Source organism: Ictalurus furcatus, chromosome 14 (assembly GCF_023375685.1).
Source record: "Ictalurus furcatus strain D&B chromosome 14, Billie_1.0, whole genome shotgun sequence".
NCBI classification, from domain to species: Eukaryota; Metazoa; Chordata; class Actinopteri; order Siluriformes; family Ictaluridae; genus Ictalurus; species Ictalurus furcatus.
Window position 1 is genome coordinate 5800656 of NC_071268.1, and position 19602 is coordinate 5820257.

Genomic DNA, 19602 nt, shown 5'->3' on the forward strand with positions numbered 1-19602 from the left:
AGAGGGAGCCCCAACATGCAGGACACGCCAAAAAAAAAAAAAAAAAAGGCTATCTTCTCCAACCAAAATCGGCTCCTCCCACAGCCATGTTTTATATCTCTCCTCGCTCATCAGCATAACTCCACCCTCATCATGCATTGTCATTCCAGTTGGCTCTCGGCCAGCCAGCTAGCTCATTATAAGCTAGTGACAAAGGATATTTCCAGTACACTTTAGGAAGTAGGAGTGTTATGCTTTTGAGTGTTGAGAAATTAATTCAGAATCGAGACTTATTATATTATATATAATATATATAATATATTACTTATTATAGTCATGCTTGTAGAGTTTAGTATTATACCTTTCTGATAGCTATGTGGGATCTCAAATCCATACCATCCATACCAGACCTCTGTTGGGCCTTCTGGAAGAGCAGTGCCCACAGAGCCCTCCACCCGTCATACAGTCTGCACTCCACACACTGACTGAAGCCACCTCGACTCATCATACGCTCTACACTACCTCCCTTGTGCATTTGAGTTCTGAAATTCTCTAAAACTTAACTGAGAAGTCTTTACTGGTCTACTGGTTGAGTCTAGGTTTGCTTTGTCTAGCTGTGGAGTGCAGGAAGGAAATGGTGGCACATGAGATAAGGGACAGGCTCTTTCTCTCTTCATCAGAACATGTGCCATTCCTTTAACGGCTCAGAAGGTCCCAATCAAATTTGCCAGTGCTTGTAAGCGTACCATCAGAAGTCAAAGGGGACCTGTACACACCCCATTGAGTGTATATTTGGTGGACAACATGACAGCAGCTTGATGTGTCTGAGGCCCTCTATTGGCTTGACTGACCGCAGTACTTTTTTAAGTAGAGCAAAAGTCAAAATACAGGGTGTCCCAAAAGTCTCCATACATAAGGGAAATGAACATTTTTAGGGAAATGTAACTTTATTTACAAAACATCCTCTACATTTCTTTGTAAACACACTCGGAGTGGTCTCTCCAAACTTTGGCTCCCAGTTTGACTACAGGCGGCTGTGGTTCAGCTGGTAGAGCGGGTTGTCCACTAATCGTAGGGTTGACGGTTCGATTCTCGGCCCACGTGACTCCATATATCAAAGTGTCCTTGGGCAAGACATTGAACCCCAAGTTGCTTCCGATGGCAATTTAGCGCCTTGCATGGCAGCTCTGCTACCATTGGTGTGTGATTGTGTGTGTGTGTGTGTGTGTGTGTGTGAATGGGTGAATAAGAAACAGTGTATAAAGCGCTATATAAGTGCAGACCATTTACCAGTTGTGTCATGTGCGATGTGCTCACCATGTTTCCTGTTAAATTCCATCGCAGCCTTGCTACAGTTTCCCCATCCAGCCATGAGAATGATTTCAATACGTTCTTCTTTTGTCAAAGGTGTTCTTAAAGGCTATTTGAACTAATATATATATATATATATATATATATATATATATATATATATATATATATATAAACTAAGTATGTAAAATTCTGGAAGACATTTTGCTAAAAAGTGTTCATTTCCAACATGTATGGAGACTTTTGGGACACCCTGTATATATATTATTTTTCAGTAGTGGTGTTCTATGAGTCCTTTACTTTAATATCTCTCCCGATAATTTTCTATATTTCTATAATACACATCATTGGATGATGTCGATCAGCATGTGATCGATGAGGTGATGGACAGGTATGGGTTCACCTCTAAACAAAAAGACCTTCTTGCATCATGGACATGCAGACACTTCCCACACTTATTTGTATAGTTAAAAATGAAACTTAACATATCCCGTCATGTAATCCTGTATAACGTGCCTCCTCCATACCTGTCACCTTCCACTTCTGTTCTGGCTTCTAGTTTAAAAAGAAAAAGTGGAGTCATGTTGTTCACCGTGTATACACTGATTGGTACAACCACAAGTGGAATGTTACTTGATTTGTGCCTTGTCTTTGTTTTCCTTTATTCAGTTTAGAAATGTAATATCTTTTACGTCACTCATAATGCATAATACACTCAAGTCATGATGCAGATTTCCTGTTGTGGAGACCGTGATGTTACGTCTAACGTCATTTCCCATCTAGTGACCCTTTTCTGTTTGTTCCTTTATAACCCCTGTGTGTTTGCTCCACCCCTGCCCCCTCTACCACATCATCATCCCACAGCAAGAGGAAGCCATAGACACCAGTGAGGGGCGGATCGGTCTCCTTGGAGACTGGCGAGAGGTGCCCGCAAGTGTGCAGTGGCTTCTCCTCCTCCCTATCATCTCTCATTCTGTCCATACTAGCACCATTTCCTCACAACTCCCAGAGCGCAAACAGACACATTGAGGCTTCCTCAAGTGAGGAGTGCACTGAATGTATTGAAATACATTCCCTATATCATATAGGAATACTAATCTACTAATGGTTGAATGCCTGTAAAATTCTGAAAGGATTATGAAGACTTGATAAACACTTCATTTCAGGGAAGAAAAAAAAAAACAGACCCCATTTTCCGTTACCAAAGTGTGTATCTGTGTTTGTTGTGTGTTTTTGTGTGTGTGTGTGTGTGTGTCTTCTCTTACTCTGAAATCCGCTGTTGGACAATCTTCAACTCTCATCTCACTCCAAAAGCAGGTGTTCATCCCATTTCTGTTGCACTTCCATTGATTTACAGAGGCTACCATAACTTCATGTTTAATATAACACGTTTTCTAAAACAAATTTACAGTTGTGTTCATAAGTTTACATACCCCTTGCAGAATCTGCAAAATGTTAATCATTTTTTTTAAAAAAATAAGAGGAATTAGAAAAATTGCATATAGTTTTTTATTTGGTTCTGCCCTGAATCAGCTATTTCACATAACAGATGTTTACATAACGTCCACAAGACACAATAATAACCGAATTTACACAAATGAACCAGTTCAAAAGTTTACACACGCTTGATTATTAATACTGTGTGTCGTTACCTGGATGATCCACGACTGTGTTTATGTTTTGTGATAGTAGTTGTTGAGTCCCTTGTTTGTCCTGAGCAGTTAAACTGCCCACTGTTCTTCTGAAAAATCCTCCAGGTCCTGGAAGATGCTGATTCTCAAGAAGGCAACATGATGCATTAAGAGCCGGGGGGTGTAAACTTTTGAACAGGATGATTAGTGCTATTATTTTGTCTTCTGTGAAACATGTAAATATCTTACGTAGTTTTAAATTAAAAAAAATAAATACGATCCTTCAATGAAATAATAACAATTCGCACAGAACGTCCTGTTCAAAAGTTTACACCCCCCCCCCCCCCCCCCCCCCCCCCGGCTCTTCGTGTCGCCTTCTTGAGCATCAGTGAACGTGTGCACCTTTTGTAATAGTCGTGTACGAGTCCCTCAGTCGTCCTCAGTGTGAAAAGACGGATCTCAACATCATACAGCGACTGCTGGAAAGGGAAATATGTAGAAGATGCCGGAAACGCAAAGAATGTGCAGGACCTGGAGGATTTTTCTGAAGAACAGTGGGCAGTTTAATTGCTCAGGACAAACAACGGACTCATGAAGAACTCTCACAAAACTTAAAAAGAGTCATCGATCATCCAGATAACGACACACGGTATTAAGAATCAAGCGTGTGTGAACTTTTGAACTGGTTCACTTGTGTAAATTCGGTTATTATTGTGTCTTGTGGACGTTATGTAAACATCCGTTATGTGAAATAGTTTATTCAGGGCAGGACTAAAATTTAAAACAAAAAAAACAAAATGCAATCTTTATGATCCCTTTATTTTATTTTATTTATTTTTTAATTGTTAACATTTTGCAGATTCTGCAAGGGTTGCGTAAACAACTGTATTTTTGTTTTACTTGTCTATTCTACAAACTAAAACAAGACTACAATACGAGTAATATAATTTAATATCCTATATCTACAATACATCTTTGTGGATAATGCGAGTTTTATACAGTTCAGTCACGCTGACTGTAGATTTCAGTGCTATTCTATAACAAGTAAGATTTTGCTCATGTTTTGGACATGGAACCATGGCTGATGTACCTACAGTAGATTTGTTAAGTGCAACCTGAATCCTTGTGTGTACCTTTTTAAACTTTTCTGTTCTCTTCTTTTCCTGGCTCTCCTTCTCATCATCTCGCCTCATCATTCTTCCGTGTTGTTTTTTTTTCTTTCTTTCTTTCTTTCTTTTTTTTTTCTTTCTTTCCTGTCCGCCAGGTTATTAAGCTGCTTGAAAGAGTCACGAATCTAACCAGCGTGAGTCTGTTAGTTCACGAAGAGCTCTGCGCATATCTGAGTCTCGATCCGTGTCGCGCCGAACCCAGCCTTGCCAGTCAGCTTAGCCTTAACCCTTCTCACCTAGCCTAGCTTATTGTGTGTCCAGTGCTTAATTCAGCCTAAAGCCCCTGGCTGAGCTTCACACTCTCTGCTGTCTCTACCATTAAAGAGCTGGATCCTCGCAAAGAGCCAACTGCCCTCCTCCATTACTTTAGCTCATTTTCTTATCGAAAAACGCTAAAAACGCACATTGATAATAGCGTCCTTCAATGATCCGAATGTAGCAATGCACTAATAACTCAAGAGGAGGTCATTTGGTACTTTTTCAGACATAATTTTTTAGCTAGACTTTTCCCAGATACACAATAAGTGACCATGAATGCATCACCTTAATGCTTACATATGTGATTCGTCTTTATTAAGAAATAAATGAAAAAGAAAAGGCAGCATGATGATGCCAGAATCTGATGTAAGCGCATCCTTTATATGTTATATATGTTTATATCCTGTAGCTGTGGGAGAGGCATTCATGGCCACAGACTGCTCTAGCACTGTACAACCATGTTGTATATCTGTGGGGTGACCGTGTTCTGTGGCGTTCCCCAGGTTCCAGAGTGGACTAAATGCACCAGCAGGAAGGAGCGGAAGGAGAAGAAGGTGGAAAAGCCTTTCTACTCCGACTCGGAGGGGGAATCCGGACCCACCGAGTCTGCTGACAGTGGTAACTCTGGAGAGCATTCGGCCTGATACTGAAAACCGTAAACCGGTTTCGAAGGATTTAACAAATAGAATGAGTTTTGCTGATTTAATCCATCATGTATTTGAGTTTACACACAAATTAGATTTCGCAACAGAACGATCATACAGTAGAAACGAGGCAAAGGGCCGGGTAGATAATTCCCATCGAAAGATGTCACAACCTACTCTCAACATCCATTCAGCTCCATCTGTTCCTCCGCTCTCCCTGCAGAGACGAACTCCAGCAGTGGCGAGGACAGCGGCAGCGAGGACAGCGGCTCGGGTTCAGAGAGCGAAGAGAGCGACGACGAGTCGGAGTCTGACGAGGAGGAGAAGGATAGAGAGGAAGAGAAGACCAAGAAGAAGAAGAAGAAAATAGACAAGAGCAAATCTAAGAAACCCGAGAGCGCAGAGAGGTCGGGTTCATTTCTATAGACAATTGATGTTGGAGAAAGAACAGAATTTATATATATATATATATATGTGTGTGTGTGTGTGTGTGTATGTATGTGTGTACAGTCTGTAGCATAATAGTGTGGTGATGTGCTTTCTTTACAGTGATCAGAGCAGTGGAGAGGAACCGAAGAGAATCAGGAAAGGAGGGAAGGAGCAGAAGAGACTGTCTGAGTCAGAGAGCGAGGAAGACAGCGAGTCTGAAAGCAGCGAGTCCGAGTCCGAGTCAGAGGACGAGTCAGACTCGGATATGGACACCAGAAAGAAGAAGGTTTGAGCTGAAAAACATATTCTTTAATTCAGCAGTTCCTCTTTTAGTGTTTCTAATACTTTTTTGTTTATTAAACCGCTCTTGAGTTACAATAGAACTGATATAATCCTCCAGCCCAACCCTTTTTTTTTTATTATTTATTTTAACGTTACCTTCCTCTACTACTCCACAGCCCGCACTCACAGCTCCTGCCCTGCATGAAGGAGAACTTATTGACAGTATGGAGATCAGTCTCTTCAGAGACTTTCAAGAGGTGTCCATAGTGTGCAGTGGTTTCCCCTCCTTCTAGCTCTGTAAAACTCTCCGTGTATTCCTTGAAGAATACAGTAACGATACAGTCGCGACACGAGCGCTGTGTTATGTTGTTTATCGAAAGTGTTACATAGTAAATTCCCTGTTTGATTGACGGAGGTGCTCAAAAAGCAGAACAAGACGGACATTTGTTGTGGATTTTTCTCACAGACACCTGCATCGAAACCACCACCTGCGAAGCAGACCAGCAAAAAAGAGAGCAAGAAAGAGTCCAAGGAAATGTCTCTGCTAGATCTGGACGACTGTAAGTAGGATCTGTTCACTTGTCTGGATGGTCTTTGAAATGGCTCGTTACCTAGTGAGTCTTAAGATATTTTCATTTTGAAGAAGCCACTTGTCATAGGTGCATCTGGTGACATTCCAGAACAATTATATTCCATTTTTTGGTCCATTCAAGCTTTTAATTGCTAGTACTATATGATCTGCCCGGCCTTGTGGACAGAAAGGGAGACTTTTACTGCCATTAATAGTTTCTTCTTCTTTGCCTTAGTTGAGCCCAGTCCCTCACCTCAGGTGACCCCGGTCAGCAACTTCCTGTCAAGCAGCCTGGTGGCAGATCTAGAGGGGCTGTCACTGACTGACACTGTACTCGCCCCCACTGTGAGTTACAGTGCTCACCACTAATATTGGCACCCTTGGTACACATGAGCAAAGAAGGCTGTGAAAAATTGTCTTTGTTGTTTAACCTTGTGATCTTTTGTTTAAAAAAAATTCACAAAAATTCTCTGGTCTCATGGATATCAAACAATTGCAAACAAAAAACAGGTTTATCCAAAAAAGGAAAAAATCTTTGTTAAATATAGGTGTGCAACAATTATTGGCACCCCTAAAAAATATATTCCCTTTTTTTTTAGTACACCTGGGTGACTAGGAACAGAACCTTTTCAACCATGACTTCCTGTTTCACAGGGGTATAAATATGAGGTAACACATTCAAGAAAAAAGCCTCTACTGTCAACCAAAAACAAACTCGAGCGTCTTCAGTGTGCCAGACACTACTGGAATGTCAAATGGGATCGGGTTCTATGGTCAGATGAAACCAAAATAGAGTTTTTTGGTAATAAACACCAGAGGTGGTTTTGGTACACAGAGAGGTAGCCATATGGAAAAGTACCCCATGCCCACGGTTAAATATGGAGGTGGATCTTTAATGTTTGGGGCTGTTTTTCTGCCAGAGGACCTGGACATTTTTTTACAATACATGGCATCATGGACTCTATCAAATATCAACAGATATTAAATGAAAACCTGACTGCCTCTGCCAGAAAGCTTCAAATGGGCCGTGGTTGGATCTTCCAGCAGGACAATGATCCAAAACATCATCAAAATCAACACAAAAATGGTTTACTGACCACAAAATCAAGGTCCTGCCATGACCATCCCAGTCCCCTGACCTGAACCCCATAGAAAACCTGTGTGGTGAACTGAAGAGGAGAGTCCACCAGCGTGGACCTCGAAATTTGAAGGATCTGGAGAGATTCAGTATAGAGGAACAGTCTCAGATCCCTCGCCATGTATTCTCCAACCTCATCAGGCGTTATAGGAGAAGACTCAGAGCTGTTATCTTGGCAAAGGGAGGTAGCACAATTATTTTTTTTATAAACCTTTGTTGTGTTTGCAATTGTTTTATATCTACAGTATGAGAGCAGAGTATTTCTGTTTTAACAAAAGTTCAAAAGTTTAAACAATAAAGACAGCCTCATTTGCTCATATTTACCAAGGGTGCCAATATTAGTGGAGGGCACTGTATATATGCCACTGTCTGTTTTTTTTAAAGCACATTCCAGAATGATTCCCTCTACTTGACACTTTGCTCATTTAACCCCTGTCATGTTTTCAGACCATCGCCTCGTCATGCTCGATGAAAATGTATGAGTTATTGCACCGCATCACAGGAGAGGGTCTGGGGGTTGAGTACTGCTTCTGCAGGCAGCCCTTCAGCCCTGATCCTAACATGGTGGCTGTGCAGATCCAGTTCACCAACAACACCAGTTCAGAGACCAAGAACCTACACATCGAAGAGCCCAAACTGCAGTCTGGTATGAGGATCAAGGAGTTCACCGAAATCGGTCAGTCAGTCGCTCACACATTTGAACATTTTTAAGATCATTTTGATTTTTAGATTATCGTGCTGTTTTTACTCGTATCATAATGCAGTGCTCAGAAATTAGACCCAACTCATGGACACTCATTAGCTAGTAATTCACCCACTCACTCACACACACATTCACCCACTCACACACTCATTCACCCACTCACTCACACACTCATTCAACCACTCACTCACACACACACACTCATTCACCCACTCACTCACACACACATTCACCCACTCACTCACTCACACACTCATTCACCCAGTCACACACTCACTCACACACTCATTCACCCACTCACACCCTCATTCACCCACTCACACACTCATTCACCCACTCACACACTCATTCACCCACTCACTCACACACTCATTCAACCACTCACTCACACACACACACTCATTCACCCACTCACTCACACACACATTCACCCACTCACTCACTCACACACTCATTCACCCACTCACTCACTCACTCACACACTCACTCACACACTCATTCACCCACTCACACACTCATTCACCCACTCACTCACACACTCATTCACCCACTCACACACTCATTCACACACTCACTCACACACTCATTCACCCACTCACACACTCATTCACCCACTCACTCACACACTCATTCACCCACTCACACACTCATTCACACACTCACTCACACACTCATTCACCCACTCACTCACACCCTCATTCACCCACTCACTCACACACTCATTCACCCACTCACACACTCATTCACACACTCACTCACACACTCATTCACCCACTCACACACTCATTCACACACTCATTCACCCACTCACTCACACACTCATTCACCCACTCACACACTCATTCACCCACTCACTCACACACTCATTCAACCACTCACTCACACACACACACTCATTCACCCACTCACTCACACACACACTCATTTACCCACTCACTCACTCACACACTCATTCACCCACTCACTCACACACTCATTCACCCACTCACTCACACACTCATTCACCCACTCACACACTCATTCACCCACTCACTCACACACTCATTCACCCACTCACTCACACACTCATTCAACCACTCACTCACACACACACACTCATTCACCCACTCACTCACACACACACTCATTTACCCACTCACTCACTCACACACTCATTCACTCACTCACTCACACACACATTCACCCACTCACTCACACACACATTCACCCACTCACTCACACACACATTCACCCACTCACACACTCATTCACCCACTCACTCACACACACATTCACCCACTCACTCACACACACTCATTCACCCACTCACACACTCATTCACCCACTCACTCACACACTCATTCACCCACTCACTCACACACTCATTCACACACTCATTCACCCACTCACTCACACACTCATTCACCCACTCACACACTCATTCAACCACTCACTCACACACACACACTCATTCACCCACTAACTCACTCACTCACACACTCATTCACCCACTCACTCAAACACACATTCACCCACTCACACACTCATTCACCCACTCACTCACACACTCATTTACCCACTCACACACTCATTCACACACTCACTCACACACTCATTCACCCACTCATACACTCATTCAACCACTGACTCACACACTCATTCACCCACTCATACACTCATTCAACCACTGACTCACACACTCATTCACCCACTCAAACACTCATTCACCGACTCACACACTCGTTCACCCACTCACACACACATTCACCCACTCACACACTCATTCACCCACTCACTCACACACACATTCACCCACTCACACACACATTCACCCACTCACACACTCATTCACCCACTCACTCACACACTCATTCACCCACTCACACACTCATTCACCCACTCACACACTCATTCACCCACTCACTCACACACACACACTCATTCACCCACTCACACACTCATTCACCCACTCACTCACACACACACACTCATTCACCCACTAACTCACTCACTCACTCACTCACACTCATTCACCCACTCACTCACACACACACACTCATTCACCCACTCACTCACTCATTCACCCACACACACTCATTCACCCACACACACTCATTCACTCACTCACACACTCATTCACCCACTCACTCACTCACTCACACTCATTCACCTACTAACTCACTCACTCACACACTCATTCACACACACTCATTCACCCACTCACTCACACACACACACTCATTCACCCACTAACTCACTCACTCACACACTCATTCACTCACTCACACACTCATTCACCCACTCACTCACACACACACACTCATTCACCCACTCACTCACACACTCATTCACCCACTCACTCAAACACACACATTCACCCACTAACTCACCCACTCACACACTCACCCACTCACTCACACTCACACACCCACTCACACACCCACCCACTCACACACTCATTCACCCACTCACACACTCATTCACTCACTCACACACTCATTCACTCACTCACTCACACACACATTCACCCACTCACTCACACACACATTCACCCACTCACTCACACACACATTCACCCACTCACACACTCATTCACCCACTCACTCACACACACATTCACCCACTCACTCACACACACATTCACCCACTCACTCACACACACTCATTCACCCACTCACACACTCACTCACTCACACACTCATTCACCTACTCACCCACTCACACACTCATTCACCCACTCACTCACTCACATGCTCATTCACCTGCTCACTCATTCACACACTCACTCATTCACCCACACACTCATTCACACACTCATTTACCCACTCGCTCACTCACACTCATTCACCCAGTCACTCACTCATTCACACACACACACTCACTCACTCACACTCATTCACCCACTCACTCATTTACTCACACATTCATTGACACACTCATTCACCCACACATTCACTCACACGCTCATTCACCTACTCACTCATTCACACACCCATTCACACACACACTCATTCACACACTCATTCACCCACACACTCACTCACACACTCATTTACCCACTCGCTCACTCACACATTCACCCACTCACTCACCCACTCACTCACTCATTCACACACACACTCACTCACTCACACTCATTCACACACACTCATTCACCCACTCACACACTCATTCACCCACTCACTCACCCACTCACTCACTCATTCACACACACACTCACTCACTCACACTCATTCACCCACTCACACACTCATTCACCCACTCACTCATTTACTCACACTCTAATTCACTTGCACTCATTGAACACTCACTCAGGCTCATGCACTCATTCACACAAACACACTCACACACACAGACACACACATATGCAGGGGACCTCAAGTAGCTCAGAAAAAATGGGTCTTCAATGGTTTCTTGAATAGTGAAGGGTTCTACATGATATGGCCAAAAGTTTGTGGACACCTGACCATGACACCCTTTGCTGTTATAATACGCCCCATTCTTCTGGGAAGGCTTTCCACTACGTTTTTGTTCCTTCAGCCACAAGAGCATTAGTGAGGTCAGGTATTGATGTTAGGTGAGGAGGTCTGGGGTGCAGTCAGTGTTCCAGTTCATCCCAAAGGTGTTCATTGAGGTTGAGTTTAGAGCTCTGTGCAGGACACTCAAGTTCTCCAACCCTGGCAAACTATGTCTACATGGAGGGAAAGACATTCAGTACAGTTGTGTGCATACAACTTTATGGCAACAGTCTGGGGAAGAACCAGATATGGATGTGATGGTCAGAGGCGCACATCCTTTTGGCCATATACTGCATTTTCCTAATTGGGCCCTTAACATTTTTTATAAAAGTGCATTATCTGATGAATGCATATGTGCTTGTCACTGCAAATTGTGTTTATATGGACTCAAAGTCCTGAGACGTGTGGGATGAGAAATGTGCCGCTACAGTATGAATGTAAAATGCCTTAATTTGAATTTGGAGATAAAGCGTTGTAGTTGAATGACATCAAGTTAAAATTGTCTTGAATTTGAGTGCAAGGTACAATTCAAATACAGTTTTATAACAATCGGGCGTAGAAAACTCGGTGGCATAATCCATTTCAAATTCAGACACAAATGTTCCAAACACTACATCCGGGAAAAAAAGCAGCGATTTAATCAGTTCAGACCTCGGGATCCAATTTCAGTTTGACGTAATTCAACTATAAGCCTGCGTGTACAAATTTAAATAAAGGCAAACGATTCAGAATGGTATGTTTTTCATTCAGATTGTTGTGACACATTTCTCATTCCATAGAAACACAATGCATGTGAATGCAGGCTGCGTTCAGTTGTACGACTTCCACAGTATTGCACTGTATTTTTTCCGTTACTGATGATGTTCACATGGTCATTGAGGCTTAAAGATAAGAGCGTACATCCAGTATGGTATGTTGGGTCTGAGAGATATTTTAATATGCTGTGTATTTGTGTAATCTGAGCGAACAGTAACAATTTACTGCACTCGTTCTCAAAATGCTCAAAGTCTGCATTTAAACAAGGAACGGCTTTGTTTAGGGAATCATTTATCTAAATGAAAATGGGGGAAAAGCTCATGATACCATCACCCGGCACTTCACCCTGCATCGTTTTGTCTGTAAAATATATTTGCCGTGATTAAAGATTCGCATACTGTTATGTGTCTCGTGATGCGCTGTTTGTTTCCTTCCTCAGAGGTTTTACCCGCAGGCGAATCCGTTACTGTTGTAATGGGCATTGACTTCTGCGACTCCACGCAAGCAGCCAACTTCCAGCTTTGGTGAGAAACAAACATTCAGTCCAACTGAATCTGTGTTAGTATCGATGCTGTGTATTTTTTAACATTACAATACGCTACTGTTCAAATCCCAGTTTATACCATTAGTATATTTTTAATCCTCTTGTCTGCTTCTTTTTGTTGCTGTTGTTTTTTTTATCAGTACTCACACTCGGAAGTTCTTTGTGTCCATCCAGCCACCAGTCGGAGAACTGATGATGCCTGTTTTTCTGACAGAGAATGAGTTTAAGAAAGAGCAAGGTGAGATGATCAGATGTTCCTCTGACTCTGACATCATAAACGTGATGCTTTTTTTTTTGGTTTATTATTCTTATTATCAACTTTACTTACACTAAACTTCCGTATTATGAGCCAGACTAGTCTCTGCTACCATTATTTAATGTAACAGATGTATAATATTCCACATAGGGCATACAGTATTAGCACTCATTCTGTCACAGTGTGTAATTACTAACTAATAAGCAACACTGGATCTCTGAAACAGCTACAAGTACTGAATGTTCCTCTGTCCTATTTTTTCGTTTCTCCTTCTGTGTGGGTTCATTTTTGTCGCTGTCCTTTAGAGACGCTATTACACGGTAAGTTCCACTAAAGGCCTGATAGTTTGCCTCCCGCCTCAGTCCTGCCTGTCCCAATACACACACTGTCTGTACCTCTGCTTCTAGCCGTGCTGTCAAATTCTAGTGGATGTCTTTGCAACACTAAGCACGACTAATTATTTCTCACGTAACGTGGGACAAACATTCAACTGCATCTCACCAGTGCATCAAAGTCAATTATCCCACAAAATGTTTCACATACAGTCCATCAGGCAGCAAAAAAGAAAGAAAGAAATCAGGATTTGGAGTATATAAGCAGTCTCAAAACTTGGACACATCAGTTTCCTGATCAGTTCAATGCATGTCATGTCGGTGAGTTTAAAGAAAATATCAGATATCATGTATGATAATTCAATCTAGGTACAGTAAGTGACTGACAGATACAGAATCAGTCGTAATCTCCTGTCTGGTCTGTGGTCTGCTTTATAGTGACTGGACCCCAAAACCAGAACCACTAACGCATTCATAGTGCAATTTATAACCTATAGAAACTTTGGAGTTTGTGCATCCTGATGTTTAAAATGCTGTTGAGCTTTTATACTAACCTAGACAACTAAATGTGCAGCGATGTAGAGTTGGCTCGGTTTATCTGGTGCATTCAGCTAACGGTCGTAATTCATACAACCAAATAAAAAGCTCTCGTTGACTCGAAATTCTCCGAAACACTCGGCCTCCTTAACGCCAGGTTCAGCAAGGAACGTCAAGTCAACGTGGCCGCTCACAGCACGAACAGTAAACAAAGTAGCTCTTTTTATCTTTAAGCGAGTTATACTGTATATACAGTTTATATATTTACTTTAGATCAGTCAACATACAGACCTGTTCGCTTGTTAAATCTATAACACTGACTGTTCGGCTAGCTGGCTAGCTTGTTGCTAACAAAAGATGACCATGGAGACGTCATGGTTTTTTCCCCACTTTATGGCTCGAGTACACAGAGGTCAAAAATGACATAATTCAGAACGCCAGCTTCCCGCTTCTGAGGTAAGCCGAATTCAGAACATGTGGTCAGAGGGGAAAACAAAGGTCGCTGGAGTGTATTAGATGTATTACATCATCCATTAACCTTCAGAGATTGTTTTATCCCGGTCAGGGTCACTGTATTTTAAATGACTAATCCATTATATTTTGGGTAACTGAAACAGTTAAGTCCATTATTGCAGTCAGGTACAAACAAAATGAATAAACTGCAGGATTGTTCAAGCTTTCTCCGGCGTAAAAACCGTTCCTGAGCACACCTCTATAGTGATCATCTATATCTCTATAGTCACTTCTAATGTCTTGATTATTGAGTATTGAATATGAATTGATGGGCATATTTATGTTCACTGTTCTACAGGTCAGCTGATGGGAATGAATGAACTCTCAGAGAAGCTAAGCCTGGGGGAGAAGTGTCAGAGTGATCACGTTATTGTAGAGAGAGTCACTGCTACAGCTAATCTCAGCAGAGTACCCTGTGGCTCTGAGAAAGAGTGCAGGTAAGGCATGGAGGGTTAAACACACACACTTTTGTACGCACACACTTTCTTTCAGGTGATTTTTACTGTTGATTATACAGTAGGTTCAAAAATATTCAGACCCTTTCACACACTTTATCGTGTTACAGACTTCATTTCGAATGGATTATATTGACTTTTCTGGCCATCAGTCTGCAGTCAATACCCCATAATGACAACAAGTTTTTAGAAAGTTTAGCAAATTTATTCTAAATGAACTGAAATCTCACAGTTAGATAAGTATTCAGATCTTTTATTAAGTACTTTGTAGAAATACTTTGGGCAGCAGTTATACCATTGAGTCTTCTTGGGTAAGACTATAAGCTCTGCACACCTGGATCTGGACAGTTTCTCCCATTCCAGTGTGCGCTCCCATTCCAGTGTCCAGTGTGCGCTTTGGCTGGGTTACTGAAGTACATTGAGAGACTCTTCAGACTTTCCGCTCCAGCGTTGTCTTGGCTGTATGCTTTGGTTTGTTGTCATGCTGAAAGATCTGAGGTCGTGTCCACACTGGAGCAGGTTTTCTTCAAACACCTCTCTGTATTTAGCTGCATTCATCCTTCCTTCAGTTCTGAACAGTCTCCCCGTCCCTGCACTATGAAGCACCCCAATAGCATGATGCTGCCACCACCATGCTTCACCATAGAGATGGTATTAGCAGTTGATGAGTAGTGGTTTTCAGCAGACGTAGCCTAAAAATTCCAGAGAATACTTTCTTCATGTCATCAGGGTCCTTTAAGTGTCTGCCATATGCTTTTTATTCAGGAGTGGCTTCCATCTAGCCACTCTCTACCATAAAGCCTGATTGATGGGGTATTAATGAGATGGTTGTCCTTCCGGCAGGCTCTCCTATCTCTATGGAGGACTCCGTTATAGTGGCCATTGGGTTCTTGGTCATCTAACCGGTTACTGAGTTGGGCCACATGCCCAGCTCTAAGAAGAGTCCAGGTTTTTCCATACTTCTGCCATTTCACAATAATGGGTCCCTTGGAACATTGAAAGCTTCATGTCTAAAGCTTTAAAAATGCCAAACTTGTCTCAGCACAATTTGATCATGGAGGTCTACGGAGAGTTCCTTGGACCTCATGGCTAGGTTTTTTGGTCTGACATGCACTGAGAATTGTGGGACCTCATACATACAAGTGTGTGACTTTCTAAATCATGTCCAATCAATTGAATTTGCCGCAGGTAGACCCCAGTCAAGTTCTAGAGACATCTCAAGATAATCGAAGCAAACATGAGGCACATGAGCTCAGTTTGAAGTGCCTTAGCCAGGGGTCTGAATCTAAATGAGAGATTTCAGTTCTTGATGTTGTGGATTTTATGGATTATTGTGTGTAGGTTAATGTCCAAAAAGATCAATTGAATCCATTTTAAATCAAATCTATAACACAATAAAGTGTGGAAAAAAATTGAACGTGTCCAAACCCTCTGTAATGTGAGATGGAAAGATTAATATGTATTAATATGTATTAATATGCTGCTCACCTCTCTGCTGTTTATACCTGTCTGCTTGGTTCTTCTCTGCCGTCTGTATTTTCTGGCCTCTTTTGCTCTTGACTTTGCTTCACTTCAGCCCTCCTGTTCCTCCTTCTCCGTCGCCCGTATTCAGGTTTGCTGGAAAGACGGTGAGCGGCGACAGCCTTGTGCTCGTCACTGTGGTGAAGAAGGAGGCCGGAGAAGCCCAGCTCACTGTGAACTGTGAGAAGATGGTGATTGGTACGATGCTCGTGAAGGACATCCTTCATGCCCTGACCCAGTGATGACTGACTGCATAGTGTGCAAAAACCTGTAGCTATGTGTAGCTTTGACTCTGTGTGCTGAAGTTTGACCAATTTCTGTCATATACTACACAATATTACACCTAAAATAACAACTTATCTCTTAACGAATTAATTCATTATTGTCCCAGAAGAGCTGAAATCTTAATATGATCCACATCGAGCCCTGTGAACGCTCTGTCTACAACGTGACCTTATCTGCCTTTATTGATTTTCTCCTTTAGGTTTGCAGAAACGTAGCATGACGTGAAACCTGACCCGGTTTTTCACATTACCGAACCGCAATGTCTATTTAGAAAACGTGTCTACTTTGAATCTCTTTACACAAATGGGCAGCACAGAAAATCCAACGTTCCTCTGTTAGTGTACAAATCCTCACAACTGCAGGATGTCACTAGGATATCCTGCTGAGGAGAACACACGACCGTACACGTCCCTGTTTACACAGTGACGGTCTGAAATGGAGCGCTGAGGATTATTTAACCAGTTTACTAAAGCTACTTTTACTAAGACTACTTCTCCTGGTCATTTTCAATGCATCATGACAAAAGGATTTCACTACTGCAAACACAACACGAGCATTTCAGAAACACGGATGTTCAAAAACTACTGCGAACACTAAAATCTTTTGTTTCATTTATTTATTCTTAATATATATATATATATATATGAGTGGATATAATAATGTAATATTTAAAGTCTGTGTACATGTACGCTGGTATCTGTACACACCAGACTGTTGCAAAAAATGACATCTTAGCAAGTGGAAATACCTCGAACAGATGTCAAATCTATCTAGTATTAATAAGATTACACTAAATGATTAAATGTATTTCAGGCCACTTGTACTCATTTCAAGCTTGAAATAGTCTTGCAGATTAAGCATTTATTTCTAGAAAGAAGCGAAATTATCTGCCAATAGAACAAGAAAACGAGTAATGTCTAGAAATAGGTTTAATGATCTTATATTCGGTTTATTGTAATCTTATAATAAGAAACACTAGGTACATTGGACTATATTAGAGATATTTTTACTTGCTAAGACACACACACACACTCCCACCTAGGACTAATCCACCTACTGGCAAGTTTTTTGGACAGTGGGAGGAAACCAGAGAACCCTGAGCTGTTGCAGTATATTTGCACCAAATAGGGTATGCGTTATCCCATTATGGGAACGTAGTGTTAGTAGTGAGTAGTGAGTATCGGCGCACACGCCGTAGTAATGCAACAAACTAAAATCCACTAAATCTTGCTAACATCAGTAACAGATTCAGGATAGAGTGATAGCACATTGCAGTCCATAGAAGAAACAAAATCTCAACGATCCCGTGTGGTATTTGCTATAATGTAAATGTAAATCACGTGGCTGTGTGAGATAATTATCCTCTCTAAGAACAGCATTGCTTGTATTGTGTTGACGAGCTTCCTGTTGCTCTTAAGACCATGATCATTCAGTGCTTTGGAACTTTTATCGACTAACTGGATATGTTCTAGACATGTGCAACCACTTTAGTAATAAACTGTAGCTGTAGCCTAAATTCTAGGTTATTTGGATATTCATAGCGTCGTCGTTGTTGTTGTTTTTTCACTGCAACAAAAAATGACAACTCATAAGTCTATTCAAAGACACCGTGTGTGTTCCGTGATGAACCAAACCGAACTGTTCAGGTGTTGAATGAGTAAACAGTACATAATTCTGGTCTTCTTTATTATTATTATTTCATTATTTTTCCCCCCCCCCAACGAGAACTCTACAAGGAGGCTTAATGAAATGGATTGCTAGTCTCCAGCACTATCTCCACGCTAATATTTTGTGTTCTGCGGTATTGCAGAGCTGTATTTTACGTTGTGGATCCGACCACTGAGAATCCACAGGATTGTTGCTTGGAATGTGGTTATTAATTTCTTCATATTTGTTTTTGTTGTCAAACTAAGAATATGGACACCTAACAGCTCAAATTCATATTCCACATTTGTGTTTGTTTGTTTGTTTTTAAGTTTAAAGAAGCAACTTGAAGTTCTCCCCCCATCATGATATAAGTGAATGATATTTTAATTGAATTTCTTCAAAGATGGGTCATTTACTGTATGTTAATCGCAGGGGAAGTGTAATCATACCCCAGACTGCTTTTGTGATTATTAGACTACCCGATAGTCAGCCTTCATGTCCTTACTGTGTGAATGTGAGATAGTTTGCTGATTTTTATTCATTTGTTTGTTTGTTTTTTAATGTCAGTAAAAATGAAACATGCAGTGAAATATTTTGCCTGTTTGGACTATTTCATTTGCGTTCATCCAGCCATCCATCTATTCTACCTACAATATTTAATTTTTTATATTGAGCGACCGAAAGGGTTAGATTAACAGGAGTTTTGCAGACGATTTTCATCTAGCACTTTGTATAACAAGTCCTTCTTGTTACTAATTTGGATACCGGAAATACCCTTTAAAATATATACGTCAAACAGGAAGGAAGTTATTGAAGAAAAACCATTTTAAACATTGGACCTTGCAGTGACCTTGACTGATCAATTCCAAAATCTAATCAGTTAATCTGCTGGTTATGATACTACAAACATTCAACCACTCGTTCTTGAGATATTGCACTAACGAGAATCTCGGACGGACAGGTAGGCGGAAAATAATCAACTCCGTCAATCGGTGGAGGAGGCATAAAAACAGCTGAGGCCTACAACACATTGGCTGTTATTATATGTATATAAATACAGTACATACAGTGCCCTCCACTAATATTGGCACCCTTGGTAAATGGTAAAGACTGTGAAAATTTGTCTTTATTGTTTAACCTTTTG

The 19602-nt window shown here is 41.8% G+C and overlaps 1 protein-coding gene across 6 annotated transcripts in view; it reads left to right on the plus strand.

Annotated features, from left to right (window-relative positions):
- Positions 1-19406, plus strand: part of LOC128618014 (AP-3 complex subunit beta-2) — a 54835-nt gene extending 35429 nt beyond the window's left edge. For 4 of the 6 annotated variants that reach the window (XM_053641364.1, XM_053641365.1, XM_053641362.1 and 1 more), the window contains exons 18-27: positions 4852-4966; positions 5216-5399; positions 5542-5707; positions 6170-6263; positions 6510-6619; positions 7860-8088; positions 12808-12892; positions 13053-13150; positions 14849-14987; positions 16582-19406. In XM_053641364.1, coding sequence (XP_053497339.1) covers positions 4852-4966; positions 5216-5399; positions 5542-5707; positions 6170-6263; positions 6510-6619; positions 7860-8088; positions 12808-12892; positions 13053-13150; positions 14849-14987; positions 16582-16768 — 1407 coding nt within the window. In that variant the 3' untranslated portion in view covers positions 16769-19406. Of the gene's footprint in view, positions 1-2154; positions 2215-4851; positions 4967-5215; positions 5400-5541; positions 5708-6169; positions 6264-6509; positions 6620-7859; positions 8089-12807; positions 12893-13052; positions 13151-14848; positions 14988-16581 lie in introns of all 6 variants that reach the window. The other 2 variants (XM_053641361.1, XM_053641366.1) reach the window with 2 other exon arrangements.
- The last annotated feature ends 196 nt before the right edge of the window (positions 19407-19602 follow it).